Source organism: Gopherus evgoodei, chromosome 5, assembly GCF_007399415.2.
Source record: "Gopherus evgoodei ecotype Sinaloan lineage chromosome 5, rGopEvg1_v1.p, whole genome shotgun sequence".
Lineage (NCBI taxonomy): Eukaryota > Metazoa > Chordata > Testudines > Testudinidae > Gopherus > Gopherus evgoodei.
Genome location: NC_044326.1, coordinates 88670927 through 88698142, shown reverse-complemented (window position 1 = coordinate 88698142; position 27216 = coordinate 88670927). Strand labels below are relative to the sequence as shown.

The 27216-nt window shown below is 40.6% G+C and overlaps 1 protein-coding gene across 12 annotated transcripts in view; it reads right to left on the bottom strand.

Annotated features, from left to right (window-relative positions):
* The window catches only part of ANAPC10 (anaphase promoting complex subunit 10), a 271815-nt gene that overhangs the window by 214884 nt on the left and 29715 nt on the right, over positions 1-27216 (bottom strand). The window contains exon 7 of one of the 12 annotated variants that reach the window (XR_004000535.1): positions 984-1175. The exons of 9 other annotated variants lie outside the window; for them this stretch is intronic. Coding sequence is in view for 2 of the 3 variants with exons in the window: in XM_030563686.1 (XP_030419546.1) it covers positions 17582-17638 (57 nt within the window). In the remaining variant the exon portion in view is untranslated. Of the gene's footprint in view, positions 1-983; positions 1176-11597; positions 11637-17566; positions 17639-27216 lie in introns of those variants that run through there. 2 more of the 12 variants (XM_030563689.1, XM_030563686.1) reach the window with 2 other exon arrangements.

Here is a 27216-nt window from a genome sequence, read left to right as displayed (position 1 = left end):
AACTAGAATAAAATAATGACAAAATATATAAACAGAATGCCAAGTGGTCAATGAAGTTGACTGATATAACGTACTGTAACATATTTGGCACAAAAATAATGAACACAAGGCCAAAGAGGTATGAAGGTTAACTAGACCAAGGAGACTTTATCTTACAGTTAAAGTGGACTCAAAAATGTACTTATATTATGGAGAAGATATTCAAAATGCCAAACAGCTTGCACATACCATTTCTGTAACTTTGGGCATGCAAATCACTTGCACAGTTTTTGCCCCCAATCAATTCTCCACACAAACAGTAATAGCTCAGAATCACTTGCACTGCACTACATTTATTTACTTCTTTATAAGTACACAGTGTACCTGTACAGTGCATTTAAAAAACTGCATGCAGACTGACTCAGTGTCAATGTATCAGAAGCTTCTTAAATCACTAAAACAAAGACTTACACAACTTCTCATTCAGCTCCACTCCACTCAGAAAAAATCTCAGGAAATTAGACATCCCTTGTTACATACCCAGAAGATCAATATCTCCAGTTCAGTCAGAGCAGAGGACAAAGCTAATTCCAGATTTGAGGGCCTTTCACTGTGAACCCTCAGCCAAGAGGCAGACACATATAAAGATTCTGAGCCAGATTCTCAACTGGTGTAAAATGACAGTTTCCATTAAGTCAGTAATGATTTACTTCAGCTGAGGATCTGGTTCTTTAAACCACCTTCTGACTGGTTATAGTAAGATAGCAACAGTCTCTAAAGTAAACAGGATTCAAACCATATAGAGCTTTATGGATCAATACTCCATGAATGGTACAAAGAAATTGAATCAGGATAGTGTAAGCTCTGGAACAAAGATAATTATATAAGCTCCCTACAGATGCATCACTAAATTAGCTTCAAGGTGAATTTTGCAAATATAAGTCATATAATTTGTGTGCATAAGCTGTAACAGAGAGAAAATTGCATTAAGAACAGTTACTTACATGACAGTAACTGTGGTTCGTGGAGATACTGTTAGTGTGGATTCCAGTATAGACATGAATGCACTTCATGCACGTGAAATTGGATATTTTTGAACTTCAGTGTCTGTCAGGTTTGCACACATGCCCTCCGGTTCCTCATGCTCTTTTGTATGGGCATAAAAGATGAAGCGGCTTCCTTGCTAGCTGGAGAGTCTGAAAAATAAGTTTGTGGAATACATACTAACTCCAACATCTGGAAGAACCAAAATTACTGTGGAGTAAGTAACCAGTCTTCCTTCTTTGAGTATGTGTCATGTGAATCCCCACTGCAGTGACTGGTAAACAGTACCCCTTCTGAACAGTGGAATGGGGAGTATCAGCTGCATCAGTCAAACAGAGATTATAATACTGCTCTCCCAAATTTAGCAGCCCGGGCAGATGCCAAGTCCATTGTATAATGCAAATGTTAGAGAGTTACTCCATGTCGCTGCCTTGCAGCTCAAGTAAATTGGCACATTTCTGAAGCAGTCATAGGATGTTGCTTGAGCTCTGGTGCAGCAAGCCTTGATATTCAGTGGGAGAGGTATAGCAGCCAACTTGTAATGAGACACATATTGGGATGAGATGGTCTGACCTTCAGAACTCACAGTTATAGTCAGAAATACTGGAGACAACCTGAACAGCTTGGTTCTGTCAATATAGTAAAGTAAGTTTCTATAAATGTTCAGTGTACGTAACTTCTCTCCTGACACAGTGTGGGGCCTTGGGAAGATAACAGGCAAGTTAACTTGATTGATTCAGATGGAACTGTGAGATCAGCTTGGAGATTAATTTAGGGTGAGATTTCAACACCACCATGTCCCTATGAAACGTCATGTAGGAAGGGTCAATTATAAGTGCCTGGAACTCACTCACTCTCTTTCTTAGCCAAAGAGATAGCAACTAGGAAGACAGTCTTTAAAGTGAGGTGAAGAAGGGAGTATTCTAAAAAAGGCTCAAAGGGAGACCTCAGGAGTCTCAAGAAGACAATGCTGAGGTCCCAGGCAGAAGCAGGTTCTCTGACTGCTGGTTAAGTATGTCACAGACATTTAAGGAATGTCAACACTATCAGGTGGGAAAAGATGGAGCACAACTGAACAGGTGGATGGCATGCAGAGATTGCTGTGAGGTGGACCTTAATGGAGTTGAATGAAAGGCCATTGTATTTCATAGATTCATAGATTCTAGGGTCAGAAGGGACCAATGTGATCATCTAGTCCAAACCCCTGCACAAAGCAGGCCACAGAACCCTACCCATCCACTTCTATAACAAACCCCTAACCTATGCCTGAGTTATTGAAGTCTTCAAATTGTGGTTTGAAGACCTCAAGCTGCAGAGAATCCACCAGCAAGTGACCTATGCCCCACGCTGCAGGGGAAGGCGAAAAACCTCCAGGGCCTCTGCCAATCTGCTCTGGAGGAAAATTCCCTCCTGATCCCAAATATGGCGATCAGCTAAACCCTGAGCATGTGGGCAAGACTCACCAGCCAGCACTCAGAAAAGAATTCTCTGCAGTAACTCAGATCCCATTCCATTCAACATCCCATCACCAACCACTGAGCATACTTATCTGCTGATAATCAAAGATCAATTGCCAAAATTAGGCTCTCCCATCATACCATCCCTTCCATAAATTTATCAAGCTTAATCTTAAAGCCAGATATGTCTTTTGCCCCCACTACTCCCCTTGGAAGGCTGTTCCAGAACTTCACTCCTCTAATGATTAGAAACCTTCATCTAATTTCAAGTCTAAACTTCCTAGTGTCCAGTTTATACCCATTCGTTCTTGTATCTACATTAGTACTAAGCTTAAATAATTCCTCTCCTTCCCTAATATTAATCCCTCTGATATATTTATAAAGAGCAAGCATATCCCCCCTCAGCCTTCTTTTGGCTAGACTAAACAAGCCAAGCTCTTTCAGTCTCTTTTCATATGACAGGTTTTCCATTCCTCGGATCATCCTAGTAGCCCGTCTCTGAACCTGTTCCAGTTTGAATTCATCCTTGTTAAACATGGGAGACCAGAACTGCACACAGTATTCCAGGTGGGGTCTAACCAGCGCCTTATATAATGGTACTAACACCTCCTTATCTTTGCTGGAAATACCTCGCCTGATGCATCCTAAAACCGCATTAGCTTTTTTCACGGCCATATCACATTGGTGGCTCAGTCATCCTGTGATCTACCAATACTCCAAGGTCCTTCTCCTCCTCTGTTGCTTCCAACTGATGCGTTCCCAATCTATATCTAAAGTTCTTATTATTAATCCCTAAGTGCATGACCTTGCACTTTTCACTATTAAATTTCATCCTATTACTATTACTCCAGTTTACAAGGTCGTCCAGATCTTCCTGTATGATATCCCGATCCTTCTCCGTGTTAGCAATACCCTCCAGCTTTGTGTCATCCGCAAACTTTATTAGTACATTCCCACTTTTTGTGCCAAGGTCAGTAATAAAAAGGTTAAATAAGATTGATCCCAGAACCGATCCTTGAGGAACTCCACTAGTAATCTCCTTCCAGCCTGACAGTTCACCCTTCAGTATGACCCGTTGTAGTCTCCCCTTTAACCAGTTCCTTATCCACCTTTCAATTCTCATATTGATCCCCATCTTTTCCAATTTGACTAATAATTCCGCATGCGGAACCATGTCAAATGCCTTACTGAAATCTAGGTAAATTAGGTCTACTGCATTTCCTTTGTCTAAATAGTCTGTCACCTTCTCAAAGAAGGAGATCACGTTGGTTTGGCACGATCTACCTTTAGTAAAACCATGTTGTACTTTGTCCCAATTACCATTGACCTCAATGTCCTTAACTACTTTCTCCTTCAAAATTTTTTCCAAGACCTTACATACTACAGATGTCAAACTAACAGGCCTATAGTTACTTGGATCACTCTTTCTCCCTTTCTTAAAGATAGGAACTACGTTAGCAATTCTCCAGTCGTACAGTACAACCCCTGAATTTACTGATTCATTAAAAATTCTCGCTAACAGGCTTGCAATTTCATGTGCCAGTTCCTTTAATATTCTCGGATGAAGATTGTCTGGGCCCTCCGATTTTGTCCCATTAAGCTGTTCAAGTATGGCTTCTACCTCAGATGTGGTAATATCCACCTCCATATCCTCATTCCCGTTTGTCATCCTTCCATTGCCCCTAGGCAGGAAGTAGTCAAGGATCTTAAGTCTGCATAGGGTTTGGGTTATGCTGGACTGCTGAGATAGAACCTCTTCCGTTTAGACAAATAAGTCTTTCTAGTGGATACCTTCCAGCTCTGTATCAGGATCTCCTCGACTTGTCTGGAACAGTCCCTGTCCGTGGTACTTAACCAGCCAACATCCAGGCTGTCAGATGCAGGAACTTTGGATATGGCAGGAGTAATCTGATTGTGGTGCTGTGAAATCAGGTTCAGGCAGTCTGGGAGCCGAGTAGGTATATAAATGGATATCTACGACAAGTGTGTCAGTCAAAATTGCCTTGGCCAGTAAAGAGCTATGAGAACAATCATGGTGCTGTCTCATCTGATTTTGGATATCACACTGGGGATCAGAAGAATTGGTTGAAAGAAGTAAAGGGGGTCTTGATTTCACTGCAAAAGGAAAGCGTCTGGTAGCAATCTCACACTCCTGACCCTTCTGGAACAAAAGTTCTGACATCAGGCATTGTCCTTGGTAATAAAACAGGTCTATCACCCAAATTCCCCAACAATGAAATATCAACTCGGTGATGAACCTTCACAGGAACCATTCATGACTGGTCACAGACTATCTGCTCAGGAAGTCCATGGAGTTGTTGCTGACTCTCAGAAAATAAAGAGGCTTATCCTGTGCTGGTTGCACTCTGTCCAAATTCTGATGGCCTCCATAGAGGGGGGCAATGAGCAGGCACCTCCTTGCTTGTTTATGTAATGCATCACAGATGTTTTGTTCATCAGGATCTGCACTGTAGAATTTAATACAGGATAGTCTGATGCCTCTGAGTTCTATGACATTTATGTTAAATCCTGTGTCTTCCAGAGACTAGGTCCCTTGCATTTGTAAGTGGTCCAGATGGGATCCCGACCATGCATCTGACACATCTCTGTGATTTAAGTTCCTGTTGGGGGAGGGGCTGGGAATGGAACCTCCTTAGATGTTTTTGGGTTCTACTCACAATGTCAGTTTTGTGAGGACATGAAGTGGAACAGAGACCTTCCTGTCCTCTGGCAGCTCACCAAAGGGTAGACCGACCTGAGCCATGAGAAGTCTTGCAAGTGGTCTCATGTACGTGTATGCAGACATATAGCCTAATACTCTGAGGCAAATCCATACAGTCATAGTCAGGTTTGGATTTTACGTTGAGCAGAAGCTGTCATTGTGTAGGTATGCTCTCTCCAACCTGGAATTTATTGTAGCTCCTATGAGCACTATTGTCTGTGATGGGATGCAAGACTATTTTTGCAGTTCACTACAGGCACAGCTGGGTGAATAGAGTAAACATATTCCACCGTCTTCTGCTGGGAGCTGTATCTGATCAGTCAGTCATCCAGATAAGGGTTAACTTTAAGGCCCTGTGTTCTCAGGTGAGCCACTAGCACACTGCATTTTGTGAAGACTCATTGGGTGGGGTTCTGTGGCCTGCCTTGTGCAGGAGGTCAGACTAGATGATCAGATTGGTCCCTTCTGACCTATGAGTCTATGAGTCTACATAGAAAGTCTAAATGGCAGTACCTTGTACTGATAGTGAGTTGGCCCCACTGTGACACTTCTTGTGGGTCATGTGGATGACTAAATGGAAGTACGCATCCTGTAAGCTGAGAGCAATGAACCACTTTTAGGCCTGCAGAGACAGATTGAGGAAGGCAAGCATTATCATCCTGAATCTTGAGGCACCGAATGTATCTGTCATATTCTAGACCTGAGGAAACTGAACAAAGGCTCCCTTTTTCCTTTGGATAAGGAAGTACGGGGAGTAGAACCTCTTCTTCCCATGTACTCTGAAGGAGCCTCCTCTATGGCTCCTGCAAAAAGCCATGAGGCCACTTCTTGTAACAGAGTCTCATAGAAAAGGATCCTCAAGAGGGATAGGGAAGTGGGTCGGGTACGTGATAAGGTAATGATATCCAACATCCACCTGTCCAATGTGATAGTGGACCAAGACCTTTACCTCTCTGATGCCACTGGGTGAGCAATGAAGGCCAACAATGGGACTCTCTTGGGATACTGGGATCTTTTCCTTGGCAGGTACTCATGTTGTTGACCTAATGGTAGGACAATGTCACAGCATCTGACGAAGTGGGTATTCACCCACAAAAGCTTATGCTCCAATACTTCTGTTAGTCTATAGGACTCTGTCGCTTTTTACAGATTCAGGCTAAACATGGCTACCCCTCTGATACTGCCTGACAACGACACTGGAGCATGAGATTTCATCATCTTCCTGAATGCACAAGAGGGGCATCTTCTCTGGGACACCAGTGATGGTAGCCTCCAATAAGACCAAGAGGGCAAGCTGTAGGGGTACTGGTCTGAGGTAGGCTGTCCCAGTGCCATTTATGCCTCACCTGGGGCACAGCTCTTACTGACAGCCCTCTTGTACCATTCTTGGGGTCATTCTCTGAAGCACTCCTAGTCGCCGCACGTAAAAACAAGAAGCCTGGTAAGGGTGAAGAGGAGCAGATCTCTTCAAATATCGGTCTAACTGAATGACATGGCCTCTGTACTGGTTCTGGTTGCCACTTCAATGAGGAAGATGTCCCTGAAGGGGACACTGATGACTCTGTGAGGACATATCTCAGGTTCTCGATCAATTCTGCCATTTACAGCAGTACTGGTGCTGGAACTCCTTTCTCCTGTGCCAATCCCATTTTGGAAGAGGATGTGGAAGATCTGTTTTTGAAGAAGTGATGTTTTATGTCCTTTTAGGATGATTCTGTGTAGAGTGAGGAGCTATGTTCAAACTTAGTCTGGCTCTGCCTCTCAGCGTCACTTTTCTGTGTCCAGGGCAGCTTCTTTGCTGCCTTCTTTTCACTACATAATCTTAGTGCATGCTGCCTGCTCAGAGAAGCCATGGAGCAATGCTGACTCTTTTGTCTCTGCTCTGATGGTGATTGTTTCCTCTGAATCTGAAGTGACCTGCAATGGATCATTCAACGAGATGTAAACTGAGCAAAGCAGCATCCCTAAAGTGCCGGTCCTCCAGAAATACAACCAGCATACCAAGCACCTGTCTGGGTTCTGGCTCCCCCCCAAGAGGAAGAGGCATCAGCTTTGTCCATCAGTTAGGGGGATCAGCCCATCACATGACTGGTAATGTTTGAACCCTGATGTTTTTGAGCTCAACATGAAGTGTGGTGGTGGTGTGAAGTGCTTCGCTCCATTGTAATGGGGTGTATTGGAGAGTCTTCCACTGTGTGTGTGTGTGTGTGTGTGTGTGTGTGTGTGTGTGTGTGTGTGTGTGTGTGTGTGTGTGTGTGTGTGTAAGTAACATAAAATGTGGTAAAGGAGGAAAAAAGAGATGAATGTGAGATTTCTTCACTAAATTATTTGAAAACAATTAAAGTAGTAGGCCGGACACTTGCTGGGTTCTCATTCATTGCCACACGTGATAAGAGGGCACAAGAACATGAGGAGACACAGGATGCAGGCATGGCCCCAACAAACATTACTATTCAAAAGACTATGGTCTCACATGCATGAGGAACATGCACACCAACCGTAGGATCTAAGCAGAGACATACTCAAAGCAGAAGCAAGTGATTTTCATGCGTAAAAAGAGGCCACGTCAGAAGGTAATATACAAGAGTACACTATCAAGCTATGGTTTATTTCATGTACTTCTAGCTTCTTTGGGGTATTGAGGGGAGAGAGAAAGGTTGGGGTGAGAACTAGTGCAACAAGATTTTATGCCTGTTCCTCAAAGTATAACCTATAATAACAAAAAAGAGAAAAATATGTAATCTAACAAAATATATTTTGACAATTTTTTTAAAAGACTAAAAGTAAACTAAATTTAGTATTATTTCACCATTATACATGGTAACAAATGAAAAAAATGACAGATTTTTGCAAAAAAAGAAACAATTACTATAAAAACAGTATTGTATGCATTTTTAGGAGACAGCCTTTTGTCAAGGGGGAGGAACAAAAGTTGGCAGCCACAACACGTTTTGTATAACTTAAAATAGCATCGCAAGTCACCTCACTATGGACTATCTTTTAAAACTGTGAAATTGACAGCCAGGGGAACACTTAGTTACCAGACCCCAGCAACAAAAATCTGTTGTATTAGTGCTGACTGTGTGCCATAAATCAAGGTTACAACAAGGTCTCTGAAGAGAGTGCATAAGAAGCAGAATTCTGACATCAACTCAGAGTGGAACTTTCCTGGGTGGCCGTTCTGAAAAATCCTTTAAAGCTCACTCTGTAAAACCTCCTAGCTTTGTGGTTCTCTCACATGGGGAGTTCAGGAAGAAACATTCAGGATCTGCCAAGAGATGCTGACATATATGCTATGTCAGTGGATGTGTAGGACTTTATCCCAACTTTAAGAGTTTATTTATCTAGAAAGTAGGTGTGTAAACATGACAAATATGTTTTAAAGAAGTATTTCCTTGAGTATTCTCAAGTCACTTTTGCCTAATTAAGGGACAGAGATATGGAGACAGATATAAAAATATAATCTAATAACTTCAATATTCTAATTTTCACAGTTAATTCCAATAAGCTACTCTCTTCTCCTCCCACACTTGAATGTTTTAATTACTGAACATTTCCTTAGTGTACAGCATTAGAAGCCAACACACCAATAGGTGGATCCAGAATTTTCAAAGATTCCTGAGGGAACTTAACTCCAAATTCCCAATAAATTAACAAGATTAGGATATTAAAATCTCCTAGATGTGGTTGAAAATTTCAGATGCAGCATTGTGCATTTTGCACAGGAAATTCAAATCCTCTTTACATTATTTCTCATGTTGGGCAGTAGCTCAGATTAGAAAAGAGACGCATCTGTATTGGAAACAAAGCTGTTTTCATCACCAACCTCAGCAGCAAGTTCATACTGCATGACTCAGTATGGGGAAAAAGATAAAATGTGTACTTAATCTCTGCCACCAGGCATCTATAACATATTGCCACATACTGTGTGTATACAAGCATGGTACACACAGGTAGATTGTGGCCTACTAGGGTATGTCTACATAGCCTGTGGAAGTGAAATTCACAGCCCAGGTCAACAGACTTATGCTAGTGGAACTTGTGCTAGTGCTCTAAAAATAACTTTGCAGACAGTGCTTTGAAAGTGCGGCTCAGGCTCTGAAGCCTAGGGAAGAAGGTGGGCTTCACAGAAGACTGTGAAGAGATATGGAGAAAGAATGGGACTAGAGTAGTTACCCATCCTCCGTGATTAGTTATGGAGGTGGACTGAATGGCATGCACCCTAGAATATAGGGGAAGATAAGTGGAGTCCCTATGGCCAGTAAATGGGAAAGCCTTTACTGTTATGTATTTAGTGATTAATTTTCAACAAAATGTGATTTTTTTTAAAAATCTCATTTTAAGATAAACAATCATGATTTTCTGGAAGGGGAAAGGAGTCTGACTTACCATTTTTGAATGCCTGGGATAGGAAGTTCCTTATCTCAGGAACTAGGACTGACAGCAAAATCTCAAGCTTCAGGTTCTGTTGTTCTAGTTAGGAATCTATGCATCAGCAATATTCACATTGCATTTCCAACGATATGTTGGAAGTTATTTCCCAGTAATATTTTCTGTTATTTTCTGAAGTAAAGGTTTGCAAAATTGTTGAAAAAAGGGCACTTTATTTCCTATGTCTGCAATTTCCATTTGTTCTGTTTCTAACATATATAATGGAAACATTCTGTTTATGAAAGTGCAAAAAAAATCAGCTCATAATTTTCTTTCAAAATTGTTTAGCCAAACCCAGGAAATCTGTCTAGACATAGTTAAGGTAAAATTATACAAAGTGAACATCTGAGATATTGAATTATGCAATATTAAAGGGGTTTTTTAGTGCATAAATATCTAGAAGCATTGAATTAAATCCTACTGCCGATCAATTAAAAAATACAAGAGGAGAGAACATAGAACCTTCATATATATAACACCTTTCATCTGAATGGATCCCAAAATGCTTCACAAATAATAAAACAGCATCACTGAAATGCAGTCACTTCTGGGGTGGAAGGCAGCAACAAATTCAGCAGGGAAGAGAAGGAGAAGATCTGAACTAGAACAGCAGAGTGAACCTCTGTTCTTACTATCTGTGCTTGAGATCCATACAGAGTAGAAAGCAGCTTGATATTCTTCCTCTTCAAAAAGATATGCACACACAAACTACTTGTTACTCAGTTTTCTCTTCTGGAAGGATGAAGCTTTAGAATGATCCTACTGGGATTCAGTCAGACTTCTGACTAGTTTAATTAGAAGAATTTTGTGAAATTTCTTTAAATTATAGTAAGTGACATTTGAATGCTGCCAAGTCAATCATCCTACTCGTGTAGAGGCAATATGCTATTCTGTTTTGCAAAAACTTGATTCTGAAGCAAAGGATTCCTATTTCCTGGGCAAACACAGGATTGACATTTCCTAAAGGAGCTTCACTTGTTCTAAAGGGGGTTTGCTTGGGAGCTTTTATCGCTTTTCACAACTTCTCCTACCACATGAAAGTGTAAAAAATGACTACATATAGAGCTTGAGCCACATTCATTATTGGCATAAGCAGGTACATTTCCACAGAAGTTAGAGTTGTTCCGATTACACCAGCAGTAAAGTATCTTTATGTCTAGATGAAAGACATGGAGTCAGCTGCTAGTAACAGAGATATGAAGATTTAGCTGGGATGGTTGGAAAGATTGATGAACTCTGCAACTACTCAAATTACTTATGGAGAGGGAGGGTCTACGCCAACTCTGAATAAGCAGATGTGGAGAAGGGGAATTATAGGTGGGTCAGGGCAGGTGGCACTAAATCTGCATTTACTTGAATCCAGCGTTCATGATCTCCTGCATGTGTGCTGCAGAATGGCCATGGAGAGGCTGTGCTCTGGTCATAGAGGTACCATGCTGCAACCCCACCAACAGGATTAAATTCCATTTGCTCAAACTCTATATACCTCTGCCAAGTCACAGATTCTTTTACCTTTACTTTGAAGAACAAGCATAATTACTCCTCCTGTAGAGCACAGGTAATTTCCCCTAACAAAATAAACTTGACTCTTTGGATGTAAATTTCCCATTTCTATTTTGGATGATCAAATTGAACTGAATTCACTAAGAACTGAAATTGTTTCTGTAACATCACCTGTTTTCAGTTACAATCATCCTTCTCCTTTATTAACATTCTTCTGAGATGAGACCTTGTATCTAATGTGATTCATCAATCAGCCTAGGCCCATGATTGACTGTCTCGGCACCATATTTATCATAAATCCATGATACTCCAGAAACTATATCATTCTGTATTTGTTTCGGTTCTTTTGCTGTGTGTTCAGTAGAATTTTCCAGAAAGAGACAAGAGTGAATTTCCTTACTGTGATCCTGAAACAGATCCTGGGAACACTTGTCAAATCAAATGGTAGCATTCCCCCCACTTCCCAACTCCGATCATTACCATCCATATGCAAAGGAAGTCTGTGGAAATATAAATGCGAATATAAAAACAAGCCTATTTTAGAAATCTATTTAGATTTGTCAGATGGAACTGTGCTCTGCTTGTTACTGCTTCTCTGATGCTCGAAATAGGACAGAGCAATCTTTGAGGGGAAAGAGGGTAAATTACTCTAATATGAAGTAGATAATTCATTTTCTGTTATTTCCATAAGCTTATTGGGAATGGGAAAAAACTGTGCCTGTGATCCTTGCACAACTCCATATAGTATCCTCTCTGGATAATGTACAGTGACCTCATTTTGGTCAAATCCGTTGGTAGCCATTTGCTCCCAACTGAAAGAGCATGACACCAGCTGGGGGTGGGGAGGGGAAAGAGAGTCTAACTTCAGATATGGTTGAGCTACTGACCTTGTCTCAGCACTCTAGCTTGGTTCTAGCTATCACTTGCAAAGTGGTTTTCTATCTTGTACTTGCAGGGACTGTTTCAACATGCCATGTGACCTGTAGCCCCTTCTATAGTGTCTGGCAGGAACAAGGATCGTAAAACCACTTTTCCGGGGACTCTGAATAGCCTGCTTTTTATAAAGTTTCTCCTTGTAGCACTGAGAGAGCTGGGAAGTGATTTGCTTGCACATTTGATATCAATACTAAGGCCCCATATACTCACATGAAACAGATTTATGTCACACACTTTCAAGGAGAACCCCTTAGTCTTCTTTTATATCGAGAGAACCATACTTACAATATTGACCACTCATGCTAACACTGCTTGTGAAAGCATATGAACCGTGACAAGTATATTTCATACATTTATTTTTGTGATAAGGCTGATGTTTACAGGGCTTTCATGCCCTGGCTGCTTGTGAAAGGCCTGTATAGTGAGGAAGTCACTCGTCCAGTTTAAAAAAACAAAACAACCCTCCCTCAACAGAAACCCTGAGTCCCTGGTCACCAAGAAAGACAGACACATTCACGTTTGGTAGCGAAACCAGGCTGAATCTGGACTAGTAGACACTGACAAACTTTATGCCCTTATAACATGGAGGCCAGGGGAGCTAGAAAGAGGTAAACGGTGGGATAAGAGACCCTTTACTGCTTGCTTGTTCTGCCACATTAGGGCTGTGATGCCACTTCATAGCCAGATACTGCAGGGAGGAAGTGAAATTGATGGTGAGACGTGGCTACCTTAAGCAGCAGCTGGGAACAATAAACTGGATATTAGGGGATAGTGATAGGCAGATACTTTCCTAGTCTGTTAGGGAAGGCAGGAAATCTCCACTCCTCTCATCTTCCCAGAGAAGGGATAAACCACTACAGCTTGTCTAGCTCAGCCACAGACATCCTAAACACAATTACACACTACTCTGTCTGAAAGTCTATCCTCTTTATATCTGACCCCCGCCCCCTTAACTCTGATTTGGACAGCTAGCTTTCCTCCTTAAAAGAAGGAAGAATTCCTAGGCTAGGTGAGTAACCATGCCCAGAGGAATCAGCACTAGTCTTTAGTTTGTTTTTTTCTGTGTTAATGTGCCACTCTGCACTCTGAGAAAGTGAGAAGGGGAATTGGATACTGAGGATAAGCTGCCATGCTGAACTCACTGAAGCTGAGCAGGGGAACGAGTGCTGATTATATTTATATCCCCTCTGGGAGTCTGACGGAGGTTGCGTCAGAGATGGCAGTTGCTGATGCTACAGGGATCAAAATGAGATTTCCCATTTGGCATGCTTCCATTTGGCATCACTGCTCCAGTGCAGATGGGGAACGAGCTGCTTGCTCCTGGAGGCAGTTTTTCCAATTGCCTCCCTCCGTTGTCAGGTCTGGTTCTGCCCCCAACCTGCATGGTGTCTGAAGTACCTATTTTAATATATCTGTGGACCTTAGCACAGAAGAGTAAGATGCATGTACAGGTGACAACACCACGGCTAAGGAGGTTGTGAACATATAATAGTGTTAGTGTAGTCACTGCGTTGCATACATCGACTGTTGCTGCTTTTCAGAAGCCATCTCACAATGCCCCATACGGACAGTTAAGTCGTTGCAAGTGCTCCTGGTGACGACATGCAAAAGCAATTTAATTACTAAGGTGGCTATACATCCATGTAACTTAAGTCAACTTTATTTTGTAGTGTAGACTTGTCCTAACATCCTGGGACCAACACAGCTACAACAACACTACATACAATCATTTGACTTTGGCAGCTAAGCTACTAAGATGACATCAGCAACATTTAGTCAGTCAGAAAAATGGATGGATTATAATACCCTGAGCAGCAAGTTAAATCTGCTTTACCTAGCATGAATCTAGTATTCTCAATTACCTGTGAGACAGTTTTTCTATTTGATATTTTATGAACCTTAGTAGAAATCCAGAGTCTGCCAACATACTGAATTGAGTAGTTTGACTGCAAATGTCTCTAACAATATGCTAAAGAGTGTAAAAACGCAAAAATGAAAACAGGCATACACAAAGACTAAAATGCTTCAATTTTAAAATAAACTTTATTATAAGTGTCCTGGAAACTACAATTGGGTCAGATCTGACCAAATCTGGGGTTGATCTGATCCAAACAATACTATAGAAGCCATTCTATTTGAGCCTGAATGCAAGAACCAAGAATCAATTGCAATACCAGATGCATTCATGTTATTTTAAAATATCATCTACCCAGATACACTTTACCTAAAAAAAATGAAATGAGATTTGAAATATTCAATTGGTAAGAGTTAATATTTAAATCCCTCTTTTCCTGATATGCCCACAGCCCCACTCCACACACACACACACGCACTTCTACATTCTCTTTTCAAGCAGAAAAGTGAGGGACATCTGGCCCTTTTATAATATATTTATTTATATCACAATTGATAGAACTTTTATTTATATCACACACAAAAACTCTCTACTCACTTCCTTACGTTTGAAGTGTTAATGATAATCTGTGGAAAGAATCTTGTGAGCCTACCCTAGTAAACTGTTATTCAGAAATCCCTACAACTTTTAAGACACAGGGACTAACAAATATCCTATCCCACTGCACTCTCCAAATACACAGAGCCTTTATTCCAAGAAGAACTTTCAGTAAAAAATGATGTGTGAACAGCAGACACTGATGTTCACACAAGCATACTGCATACAACCCAGCAGGCGATTTTTCTGTTTTTTTTGGATTATACTCTGAAGGTGCTGGCACAATGGAATTTCAATACCATAACTGCTTATTTGTCTATGTGCCAGCCTCTGAAATAACAGGTAAAAACAAAACAAAACAAAACAAAAAACCACAAAAACACAAAACAAAACCCCCTCTCTTTATAAATTTATGGGAATCACAAAATGTTTTTAATTCTCCAGTTCAAATGATGTAATTTATAACCATGACACAAACAGAGAAACAGCACAAAAGAAGGGAAAATACAGAAATAACATAATGTTCCCAAGGTTCAGTTTACAAGGACCTCACACAAAGTTGTTTTTTTTTTTTGCAACTCTTACTAGAAACAGTATTATTTGCTAAAAATGAAGTAACTGCCAAAAGCTATGATCCATCTAAAGCAAACATGTTTAAGATGGAAATAGAGTGTTAATGCTGAAGAAAGGCAGAATTGAGTATACAAATTTTCTCTAAAAACTGTTGGAGACGGCACTACACTAAGTTTGTTTTTTCAGCTTTTTGACTGAAAATTGATTGCATTTACAGCTAGAATTCTTAAATTATATAGCCACACTAAAACAATAACAGAAGTAATCAAATCTCAAACTTTCTAATTAAACCTTTATTCCTGCAGTAGGTTATTGGGAATTCAGCACTAGTCTTGGTTCACATGCTAGAACAATGGGAAAATTTTCCGAATGGTTGAACGCTAACGCTGACAAGTGTGGAGAGCCAACTACAATACATTATATGGTAGCATAACCTGCCACCCACATTGCTGAGAGAACAGCTTTCAAACACATGCATTGAGCTGTAAAACCACAAAATCCCTTTTTACATATTGTCTCTTACTTTAGGTGAAATATACCATCTTTTCCCCCATTTACAGATCTGTGGGGGGTTTTTAAAACTGTCATCTGTTAAATTTATTCAATAGTTAAAACAGTCTTTTACAAACTGTTTCACAAATGCTATCTTGCCTGTTTTGTTTTTACACAGGCAAACAAATTATCACTGTCTTACAGTATACAATGAAGTCTGACAGTCTTCCACAGTTTCCCACAGCTTATTTAGATATCTGGTGCTGTTTCTTTCAATGTGACATTAACCGATCTTCTGTAAAATGACAAAAGTCTAACGTAGGTGGCATCTGTATAAAACAGATTTAATTTCTGAAGACTTATTTCTGGGATGAAATGTTTTTGTGCTTTCTGATATTTTAATGAAAAATGCATGATCAATAGTCATAAAAAGTCATACTCAAGATTATGTTCTTGATAGGAAATGTAGATGGTACTGTATTTACTGTGATTATTTTCTATTTCTATCCAATACAAATGGATTCTGGGGATTATATTGTCATAGGACGTATGGTTCTGGATACTGGTACACTCATGTAAATAGTCAGCACTGCAGAATGACAAACATACTCCACCCTCATTACAACACATCATGATTCCCAGCCAAGAATTCTTGTCTTGTCAGAAAAGGGTGCATTACAATAAAAAGCAATCCAACAAGACAAATTACACAAGAGGACTCAAGCCACAGCAATGTTAACTACAATTGTTAGGAAATATAGCTCTGACTGGGAAAGTGAGGTATTTAACAATGTTATGAATGTGACTTCCTCGCTACAAGAAAGATCACTTAAATTTTTGCTGTATACAAACCCTGCTCAGTTAATGATTTTGCCCCATGTTTGCTGATTGAATAATAGCATTCCAAGATTGTTAGAGAATATACAGTTTCTTCTGGGGTTTTCATTTGCAACTTTGTTGGCAGGGGAATTTTATTTGCAAGCGTTTCTATTATACTGACAGGGTCAATTAGTCCAGTGAACTATTGGTCATTCTGTCTGATAGCTCAGTGGACTATTCAAACGGACACTTTCATAACTCTCAACTGAATGCAGCCAGTTACCCTGGTAAACATTACAGCACTGACTGTCCATGGGGATTTAAGCATGTTTATTTTGGTCACGTACAAAGGTAACGTGATTTTTTTTTCACATTTTGACACAATACTAATTTAATTGGAGATTAATTTTAAATGCTTTTTAAAACAATATTGATTGGCTCCTTTAGATTTAACAGGAAAAGGTTCAAATATGTGGATGCTTGGATACAAAAGCATTTATTGGTCTTTCTTGGAGTGCCAGGAGGTGGCCAACATTGTCAAGGAAAGCTAAAAACAATGTTCCTGGTCCATTTTAGTGATGAAATTAAACAAGAGGCACTTTCAAGCACTCAAAAACACATTGGATGTAGTAGAAAGGATTAAAAGCTACAGATAAAGCCCCTGAAGATGTATGCCTTAACTGAGTAGCAGATACACAAGAAGAAAATACAGGGAATAAGGGGAGGAGGGAGGAAGTAGTACAGAGAACAAAACAGGGTGAACACAGAAATACATAACCAAAATAAAGACATTTTAACTACACAGGGCAAATTCATCCCTGGTGTAAAGAAAACGTTGTCTACCTTCCATAACTGGAGTTCTTCATGTGTGGTCCCTATCTGTATTCCATTGTGGGTATGCATGTACTCCATGCACTTGAGACCAGAACATTCTTACAAGTAGCATAGGCATGGAGCAATGAACATGTTTGCCCTTCTCTGCTCTGAAAGTAGGTGTGTGTGTGTGCGTGCAGGACACTCCAGTTGCTTCTCTATCATGAATCAAGTGTCTTGATTCAAAACAGAGGGGAAGGAGGACAGGTAATGGAATACAGATTGGGACTACACATCTTGAAGAACTTGTGATGGTCTGCACAGAACTCCACATCTCTGCTTTACAGATATCAAGGAGTGCTACCTGCCAAAGCAGTTACCAAAGCAGCCTTTGCTCTGGTGGAGTGGCACTTCACTCTGCAAGGTGGAAGGACATTAGATAACTGGTAACAGAGCAAGACAGAGCCCCAAATCCACTTGAATAGTCTTTGTAAATAAAGGTCGTGATTACCCTTTTATATGTTCCACTATGTGTCCAGAGAATGGAAACTGACCCTCACTGGTGGTATGAGGTTTAGGAATAAACAGTCACAAACTGGGACATTGGTAATCTGGCCTAGCAGTCAGAGCTGGAATCATGGATGGTGCATTTGGGGAGGCTAGGCCTGAGTGCCTGAAGCTCCCTAGAAGTGGAGGAAGACCCCACTGGCGCCCAGACTGTGGCCCCACCCACTGCTCTACCCCCTCAACCTCCTCCCCTAAGGCCATGCCCATGCTCCACCTCCACTCCTCCCTAGGCCTCACTCCCATTTTGCCCCCTCCCCTGAGACTGCACCGAAGTATGTCCCAAAAGTAATGTCGGACTTCTACATTAATTAGACGATATGCCTCACTGTGTGTCAGGAATCAAGACCTGCAGCTGGGTCTGGGACCAATTAGTTGCCTGTGATGGAATATATCTACCTTGCACTGAGCAAGCTGGGGTTAATCACACACTGTGGAACGAAGAGGCAATGCCCCCTTGCCCCTGCTGACATGCTCAACCTGGAGACAGGATATAAAAGAGCATGGCCCAGCTCAGTCTGGGCTGGCTCAGAAGGAGAGCAGATGCATGCTGTAGGCTTCTGCCAGGGAGTTGCTAGAGTTACAGGCTGCAGAGGCCCAGCCTCCCCAAATGCAGACATTGAGGTGCAGAAGGTCCAATACCAGCCTGTATTAGCCTTTCTCCTTGGAAATGAGGAATTATTATGAATAAAATCCCTTTCCTCCATGTTGAAGTAGTACTGACTCAATGGCACTTATTAAAAAGAGAAAGTCTACCTCCCATAAGAGTCGTCTCCTGTGTCAGTGACCCCAGAAAAGGGACCAGGACGCTATGGTGTAACCAAAGTGGACAGTATGGAGAACCTGTTTGTCCATTGTTATTCTCTACTATACATGCAAAAATTGAGCAAAGCAGCCACTAAAACATATCTTGGAAGTGGGAGGACCTTGGGTAAATTCTCATTAAAACTACTATTTGACAGGCAGTTGTAGCTGGAAAGAGGTGGCAGACTTTCCTTGTTCTGCTGCAACCTCTGACACTTACATGGGGATTCATACCCTCTGGTGAAAGAAGGGCTGTGTGTTGGTCTAGGCTGAAAAGGTTGTCTTATGTATTTCCTTTTGGACGCTGAGGTGTATATCCTCATAAAACAGGGGGCTGTCCTTGAATCATTTATGACTACAATGACTCATCAGTCTGTTGATTTAACAAGCAGTCCCCTTGAAAAGGAAGGCTCTACAGCGGACTGTACTTCCCTGGGGAAACCTGAGGAATAAAGACAGGACTCCCTGCATATAACATTGGTAGTTGCTATCAATCTAGAGGCTATATTCGGGGAGTAAACTGCAGCTTGAAGAGAATCTGGCTATCAGACTAATAGGGACTTGGAATTGCACTCTGTCCTCCTGAGGGAGTTTGTCACTAAATTCCAAAGCCTTGAAGTAGTCACTGAAATCATATTTTGCAATAGTACTTGATACTTGGCTATTTAGAATGGTAGGTTGTAGATGTAAATACTTTTCTCCCTAGAAAGTTCAAGCATTTGGCCTCCTTATCTGAGAGAGCAAATCTTGTGTGTTGTTCTCTACTCCTTTCTGTAGTAGCCTGAACAACCAGGGAGCTGGAGACACCATGTGTGAAAATAAACTCTGCTCCCTTGGCAGGAACCAAGTACCTCTTTTCTGCTCTCTTACGAGTGGGCCTCTTGTTGCTGGCATGTTCCACGCCACTTTGACAGATTCCAGTATAGCATTGTTGACCAGGAATACTATTGTAGTAGGTCCTGTACTCTGCAGAACATCCAGGAGTTTGTGGGATGACTCAGGGACTTCTTCCAGGGGAATCTGAAGGGCATCAGCAAATTTCTTAACTGCTCCTGAAACTGTGTGCGATTGTCTGGTGAAGACAGTGATGCTGCTGCAACCACCTCATCAGGAGAAGACGACAATATGTCCAATTGTACCAGCGGTACTGAGAGAGCCAACTGTTGTTTTTTCTTCCCCCATAGGCTCTGGAAAGAGTTTAGGTGTGTCCCCTGATTTAGAGGGATGATGAGAGTTTTGATAAAAGGATCCAGTATGGGCTGAGGTAGACCTCAGGGCATAGGACACCACCCAACCCAGGGGAGCACATCTTCTTATATCATCATATTGTGCCTCAGGAAATTATAGAACCTCTATCAGGGCTGATGACTTTTGGAGGATGCAATGGTGGTCCTTCTTCCACAACAGGATTGCGAAACTAAGAAAATGCAGGCTCCATCTCCAAAGGTGGCATCGTCGGAACCATCAGTGAGGAAATACCCCACAACCAGTATAGGGAACAGGAGACCTATTTCTTTCATAACGTTCATGGACAGATATTGTCACCATCTTCCTTGTAAGAATCAGTTCTGATAGGATGGAAGATTCTGGATCCAGCGGGACAGTCATGTCCTCCAAAGTGGTGTATTTGCCGCCATGAGGCATCTTCTCCCTGTGAACTTTCAGTGTCTGCTCAGAAGTGTATGTCGGTGCCGATGGTGTCTGGAATGGTCATGTGTCCTTCACTGGTACCGACTGTCATACTGGTCTAAGCTCATACCCCTTTACTAAACAGTGATGATCCCACTGCTGCCAACGTTGCCAAAATGGAGGTACTCCTAGCTTTGGCAGCCTGCAGTTGGGTACCATGATCTCAATGGGTTTTTGAGCTTACCTGCACCAGACATGAAGAGTCACCAGACCTTGAGGTTGTAGGGGAACGAGAAACTCCTCTTAGAAGTGGATCTAGAGGGGAATTTTTCCAACCCTCATGGTGAGCCTGACACAAGGAGTCCTTGACTCTAGCTTTGCTTGCTCCTGTATCTGAAGTTGTAGTGCTGGGCAGCACATTCCTCAATGTCACTGCTCGCTGGGGGTGGGGGTCTGCCCAACCCAAATTCAACTTGGGCCTGATAGCACACTCAATTAGATGTTTCCTAAGCTGTAACTCCCACGCTAGATGGGTTCAGACACAAGCTTCTCCGAGGCAGTAGAGCCACCTCTTGTGGTTGTTGCTGATCAGGAAGGAATGAGGGCAAGAGAAAGTTCTTGATGCCTGGAATTCTGGGCATAATCAGAATCCCACAACAGGAAGGGTATGCGTGGGGAGCAGATTTATCTTGAAATCTAAGAATTTTTATATACAAGATTTTATAATATTTAGAGGTTGGATATAGAGGGATGAGCAGTGTGGACACTGGAGGGTTCTGTCTCAGACCATGTGGAGGTAAGAAATAAATGGAGAAAGTCAGTCTGCGCTGATCTTTATGCCCTCAGGTCGGCACACAAGAAGGGAGAAAGCACAGGCATGGACCAGTGGACATTACTAGCAAGAATCTTCCTGTCTCAGGCGCATGGAAAACATGCTCACTCATAGAGAAATACACATAGGGATCAGCACTCGAAAAACTATGATTTCTCTGGAGTTTCATTCCTACTGTATCTCACTGACTATGTAGCAGTCTGCTACATAAACTGTAATAATTATGGTCTCCCAAGTCCCTGCAGTCTCAAGTATTAAACAAAGAAATTAGCCTCATTTGGTTTCACGGTTTATACATCTGATTACTTGATTTTCTTGGACCAAGCTCACTGACAGCAAAGGGGAATAAGCCACAGCCACTGGTGCCAAAGTGTACAATACAAGTTGACACAGTCCCAGATGAATTAGTATTATCTGCCAAAATGCATTTGCTGTGTCCATTTTCACAATCTCCTGAACTGATACAAATAGATGGTAGTCTGCTCTATAGTTTTACGTTGCAGTCACCAGCCAGAGGACACAGGCTTTTAACTGAACACTTTGGAGGCTGATTTCACCCTTACTTAGCTGGCTTCATGCCATGATAAAGTCATTGCCTTTGATTTACACCAATGTGAGAAAAAGAGTTAGATCCTTTTTTCTTCTTGCTTTGTTTCCTTCAAGTTTCCCATTATGCATGTCTGAAAATTAAGTGCTCCATTCTGCAAATTTCCAGAGAGGCCATCGGTATAGTGGAAGGTCCAACCTTCTTAACATGAAGGCTTAACCCCTTTTGGGGAAATTCCCTCCTGCTCTCCCCCCAAAAGCCTCAGCTGCAAAATGTTGTGGAGCAACACGAAGGAGAGGAGATCTCATGGACATAAACTCCTAGAGCAGTTGCCTAGTCTAGATTTGAAATCTCTCTCCTTGTGAAGCCATGCAATCTGAAAAAGTTACTACAGCTCCCATGATAATGTCTTGAGAAGTGTGGGAGATTAAAGGAAAAAGACCAAGATCTCAATTCCAGATAATTTTTTATTAAAAGTCTCCAACACTACATACGGGTCTCAGCTACCCAAAGATAATGACAGCTGGAGATAACTCCTGGATCAACCACCTCACTAACCTCTTTTCCACCATTTTAGGGCTCTCTTCTTGGAAATGGGGAGGGAAAGAGGAACTTCCTCTTCCTGCCCATCAACTATTTCTGGGAAGCCATAGTCTATAAACACCTTGCCCCTCATCTTCTGAGCTATTATTCCAAGTCTAAGAAGCACTGAAAGCAGGTAAGCAAAGTAAATGCTGACTCAGTCTTGGGAACATGGCAATCTTTTGTAGCCATATGCTGCCAGTTTTGGCATTATATAGGTGCTACAAATATTGAATTACCCAACCATCCTCACTTAGATTCTGCAGCTGTACAGCTCACAGAACAAATGGAGTCAGCAGTCACAGAGGAAGCTTGGGCTAGATAAAGCCTTAAATATGGTGAATAATGCAGAAGTGTAACAAGACTGCATTAAAATCATTGAATGTGAATAGAATTCATGGCCAGTTAAAGTACTATTGAAACCCAAGTGATTAAAAAATAAGAAATACTATGTCTTTTCAGCCAGATACATTAGGTATTGTCTACATGAGAAAGCTGAACTGGTATTTACACTGACACAATAGGATGTGTAGATACTATTTTGATTTAGTTTAAGTTAATGAAGAACATGTTTAACTAATCAAAATAAGCCATTTTTACACTGAAATAAATGTGTCCACACAGCCTTTTGCATCAGTATTATATTGGTTTAAAAGCTAACTCAAGTAGGTGCAACTTTCTCACGTAGCCAAACCCCTATAGAAAAAAAAAATCTATTAAAATAAAAGTGTCTATTAAAAAAAAGTCAAGAACTCACAAATAAACAGTCAATTTATAAAAATGTTACTAACAAAGTCCAATTAAACAGTGATTACTCTGCAATTAGTGGGATGTTGCATACAAAAATCCCCCAATGGGGTTAAGGTGTGTAGATGAAGCTAAGTGAGCGTAGGTAAATACTAGCAACAATGAAATCAACTGGACTTTGTTAGTCTAGTACTCAAACAACAAGGTAGCAGCTAATTTATAGTACAAAATAACTGTTTGGTGCTTTGTGTAATGAAATAATGTAATGCCTCTGTTATACTTGCAAATAAATTGTTAATTGTTAAACATAATTGATAGCAAGTTCACCTTGGTTAGTTTTCAACAATCCCCAAATTAATAGCCTGCTTGGTTTAGGAACACTGTCAGGCAATGGACAACTTTTGGTAGTAACCAATATCCAGATATCCATCTCCAAGAGCTGAAGATGGGATGGTAGTGCCCCACGACAGTATGAAAGTATTTTACCTACCAGCGCTGCTATAAGCACGCTTAATTCTAGACAATTTCACTTGCAGCAGGTACACAAGGTAAAATATTTACATGCAGAACAGTGCTACCTTTCATTTCCAGTTGCCAGCCTGAAATAGTAGAAGGGGTGAAAGAAGGAAGAGAATATGAACGCAGTGTTGTCTAGGGATTGGAGCACAAGGCCTCATGTCATGACTCAGTATGTGACCTTGAACAAGTCACTCAACCTATTTGCAAACAATTTAGCCCACCTTTAAAATGGCTACAGTACACTCACTCTGCATAATTCAAAGGAGTGCTACACTATACAGACTATCAAAATTTGTATTTGACTGCCCATTAGGATAACAAGCAACTGTTTTTTGTTTGATTGTTTTTTGAGATTACAAGTGTGTTTTATAAAGGTAATAGTGTTAATGTACTATACTTCTGTAAGGCATTTGGCATCAGACCACATGATATATTAATTAAGAAAGCAGAACAATACAAAAATAATATGGCACAGATTAAACACTAGTTAATTGAGCAGTCTCAAACTGAAATTGCGAATGGGGAATTAGATCTCACGGAGATTAGAGAGGCTACAAAAAGAGAAAACCCAATAATAATGAGGGATTTAATCTATCCGCATATTTACTGGGAACATGGCACCACAGGCAAGATGCAGAGAGAACATTTCTAGATACCATTAATGACTGCTTCTAGGAGCAGCTCGTCCTGGAAGCCACAAGGGGAGAGGCAATTCTTGATTTAGTCCTAAGTGGCTCACAGCATCTGATCCAAGAGGTGATTATAGCTGAATCGCTTGAAATAGCAGCCATAACGTAAATAAATTTAACATCTCTGTAATGGAGAAAATACCAAAGAAACCCATCACAGTAACATTTAATTTCAAAATGGGGAACTACACAAATATGAGGAGACTAGTTAAACAGAAGTTAAAACAAACAGTCACAAGAGTGAAATGCCTGCCACCAGTGTGATATAGGCTTAAATTAAATGTATAACCCAAATAAAAAAAGCAATAAGAGGACAAAAAACATGGCCACATGGCTAAACAGAGTAAAAGAGGTGGTTAGAGACAAGCTGACTTCTTTTAAAAACTGGAAGACAAATCCTACTGAGTAAAATAGAAAGGAGCATAAATTCTGGCAAGTCTAATGTAAAAGTATAATTAGGCAGGCCAAAAAAGAATTTGAAGAACAACTTACAAAAGAGAAACTACCAGCAAAATTGCATTTAAGCACATCAGAAACAGGAAGCCTGCCTAACAATTAAGTGGAGCCACTGGACAATTGAGGTTCTAAAGAAGCACTCAAGGAAGACAAGGACATTGCAGAGAAACTAAAAGAATTTTTGTGTGACAAATCAGAGGAACTGTCTCAGACAGAGGTGTTGATAGAGGAGGTTTTGGAACAAACTGATAAATTAAACAATAAGACACCAGGACCAGGTGGGATTTACCCAAGTGTCCTGAAGGAACTCAAATATGAAATTGCAGAACTACTAACTTATTGCTTAAATCAGCCTCTGTACCAGATGACTGGCAAATAGCTAATATGATGCTAATTTTTTAAAAAGGCTCTAAAGGCGATCCTGGGAATCACAGGTCACTGAGCCTAACTTCAGCACCAGATAAACTGGCTGAAATTATATAAAGAACAGAATTATTAAACACACATACATGAACCTGATATGTTGAGTCAACACAGCTTTTACAAAGAGAAATCACGCCTCACCAATTAGAATTCCTTGAGGGGGTCAACAAACGTGTACAAAAGTGTTCCAGTTGACATAGTGTACTTGGACTTTCAGAAAGCCTTTGGCAGGGTCACACACCAAAGGCTTTCAGCAAAGTAAGCAGTCATGGGATAAGAAGGAAGGTCCAGTAACTGTTTATAAGATAGGAAACACGGGATAGGAATAACTGGTCAGTTTTCACAATGGAAAGCAGTAAATAGAGGGGTCTCCCAAGAATCTCTACTTGGACCAGTGCTCATCAGCACATTCATAAATGAGCTGGAAAAAGGGTAACAGAGAAGTGGCAAAGTTTGCAGATAACACTAAATTATTCAAGATAGTTCAGTCCAAAGCAGACTGTGAAGAGTTACAAAGGGATCTCACAAAACCAGATAACAAAATGGCAGATGAAATTAAATGTTGATAAATGCAAAGTAATACACATTGGAAAACAATCTCAACTGTATATAGAAAATGACGGGGTCTAAATTAGCTGTTAGCACTCCAGAAAGTGTTAGTGAAGTAATTGTGGACAGTTCTCTGAAAACAGCTGCTCAATGTGCAGCAGCAGTCAAAAAAGTTAATAATTAGAGCTGTCGATAAATCACAGTTAATTCATGTGATTAACTCAAAAAATTAGTTACAATTAATCGCACTGTTAAACAATAGAATACCAACTTAAATTTATTAAATATTTTGGATGTTTTTCTACTTTTTCAAATATATGGATTTCTATTACAACATAGAATACAAAATGCACAGTGCTCACTTTATATTATTTTTATTACAAATATTTGCACTGTAAAAATGATAAAAGAAATAGTATTTTTCAATTCACCTCATACAAGTCCTGTGGTGCAATTTCTTTATCATGAAAGTGTAACGTACAAATATAGATTTTTTTGGGTTACATAACTGAACTCAAAAACAAAACCACATAAAACTTTAGGGCCTACAAGTCCACTCAGTCCTCCTTGTTCAGCCAATCGCTAAGACAAACAAGTTTGTTTACATTTACGGGAGATAATGCTGCCAGCTTCTTGTTTACTATATCACCTGAAAGTGAGAACAGGCATTCACATGGCACTGGTATTTACATGCCAGATATGCTAAACATTCCTATGCCCCTTCATGCTTTGGCCGCCATTCCAGAGAACATAGGATGATGCTCCTTATAAAAAAAATGTGCTAATTAAATTGTTGACTGAACTCCTTGGGAGAGAACTGCATGTCTCCTGTTCTATTTTACCTGCATTCTGCCATTTATTTCATGTTATAGCTGTCTCACATGATAACCCAGCACATGTTGTTTTAAGAACATTTTAACAGCAGATTTCACAAAACACAAACAAGGTACCAATGTGAGATTTCAAAAAATAGCTACAGCACTCAACCCAAGGTTTAAGAACCTGAAGTCCAAAATCTGAGAAGAACGATGCGTGAAGCACGCTTTCAGATGTCTTAAAAGAGCAGCACTCAGATGCAGAAGCTACAGAACGCAAACCACAAATAAGAAAATCAAACTTCTGCTGGCGGCATCTGATTCAGATGATGAAATGAACATGCATCAGTCTGCACTGCTTTGGACTGTTATTGAGCAGAACCCATCATCAACATGGACACATGTCCTCTGGAATGGTAGTTGAAGCATGAGGGGACATATGAATCTTTAGCCCATCTGGCACGTAAATATCTTGCAACAACAGTGCCATGCGAATGCCTGTTCTCACTTTCAGATAACATTGTAAACAAGAAGTGGACAGTATCATCTCCTGAAAATTGTTTGTCTGAGTGATTGGCTGAAGTAGAACTGAGTGGACTTACAGGTTCTAACATTTTACTTTGTTTTATTTTTGAATGCAGGTTTGTTTGGTTTTTTTAACATAATTCTACATTTGTAAGTTCAACTTTCATCATAAAGAGAGTGCACTACAGTACTTGTAGGAGGTGAATTAAAAAATTCTGTTTCCTTTGTTTTTTACAATGCAAATATTTGGAATAAAAATTAAGTGAGCACTGTACAATTTGTATTGTTGTAATTGAAACCAATATATTTGAAAA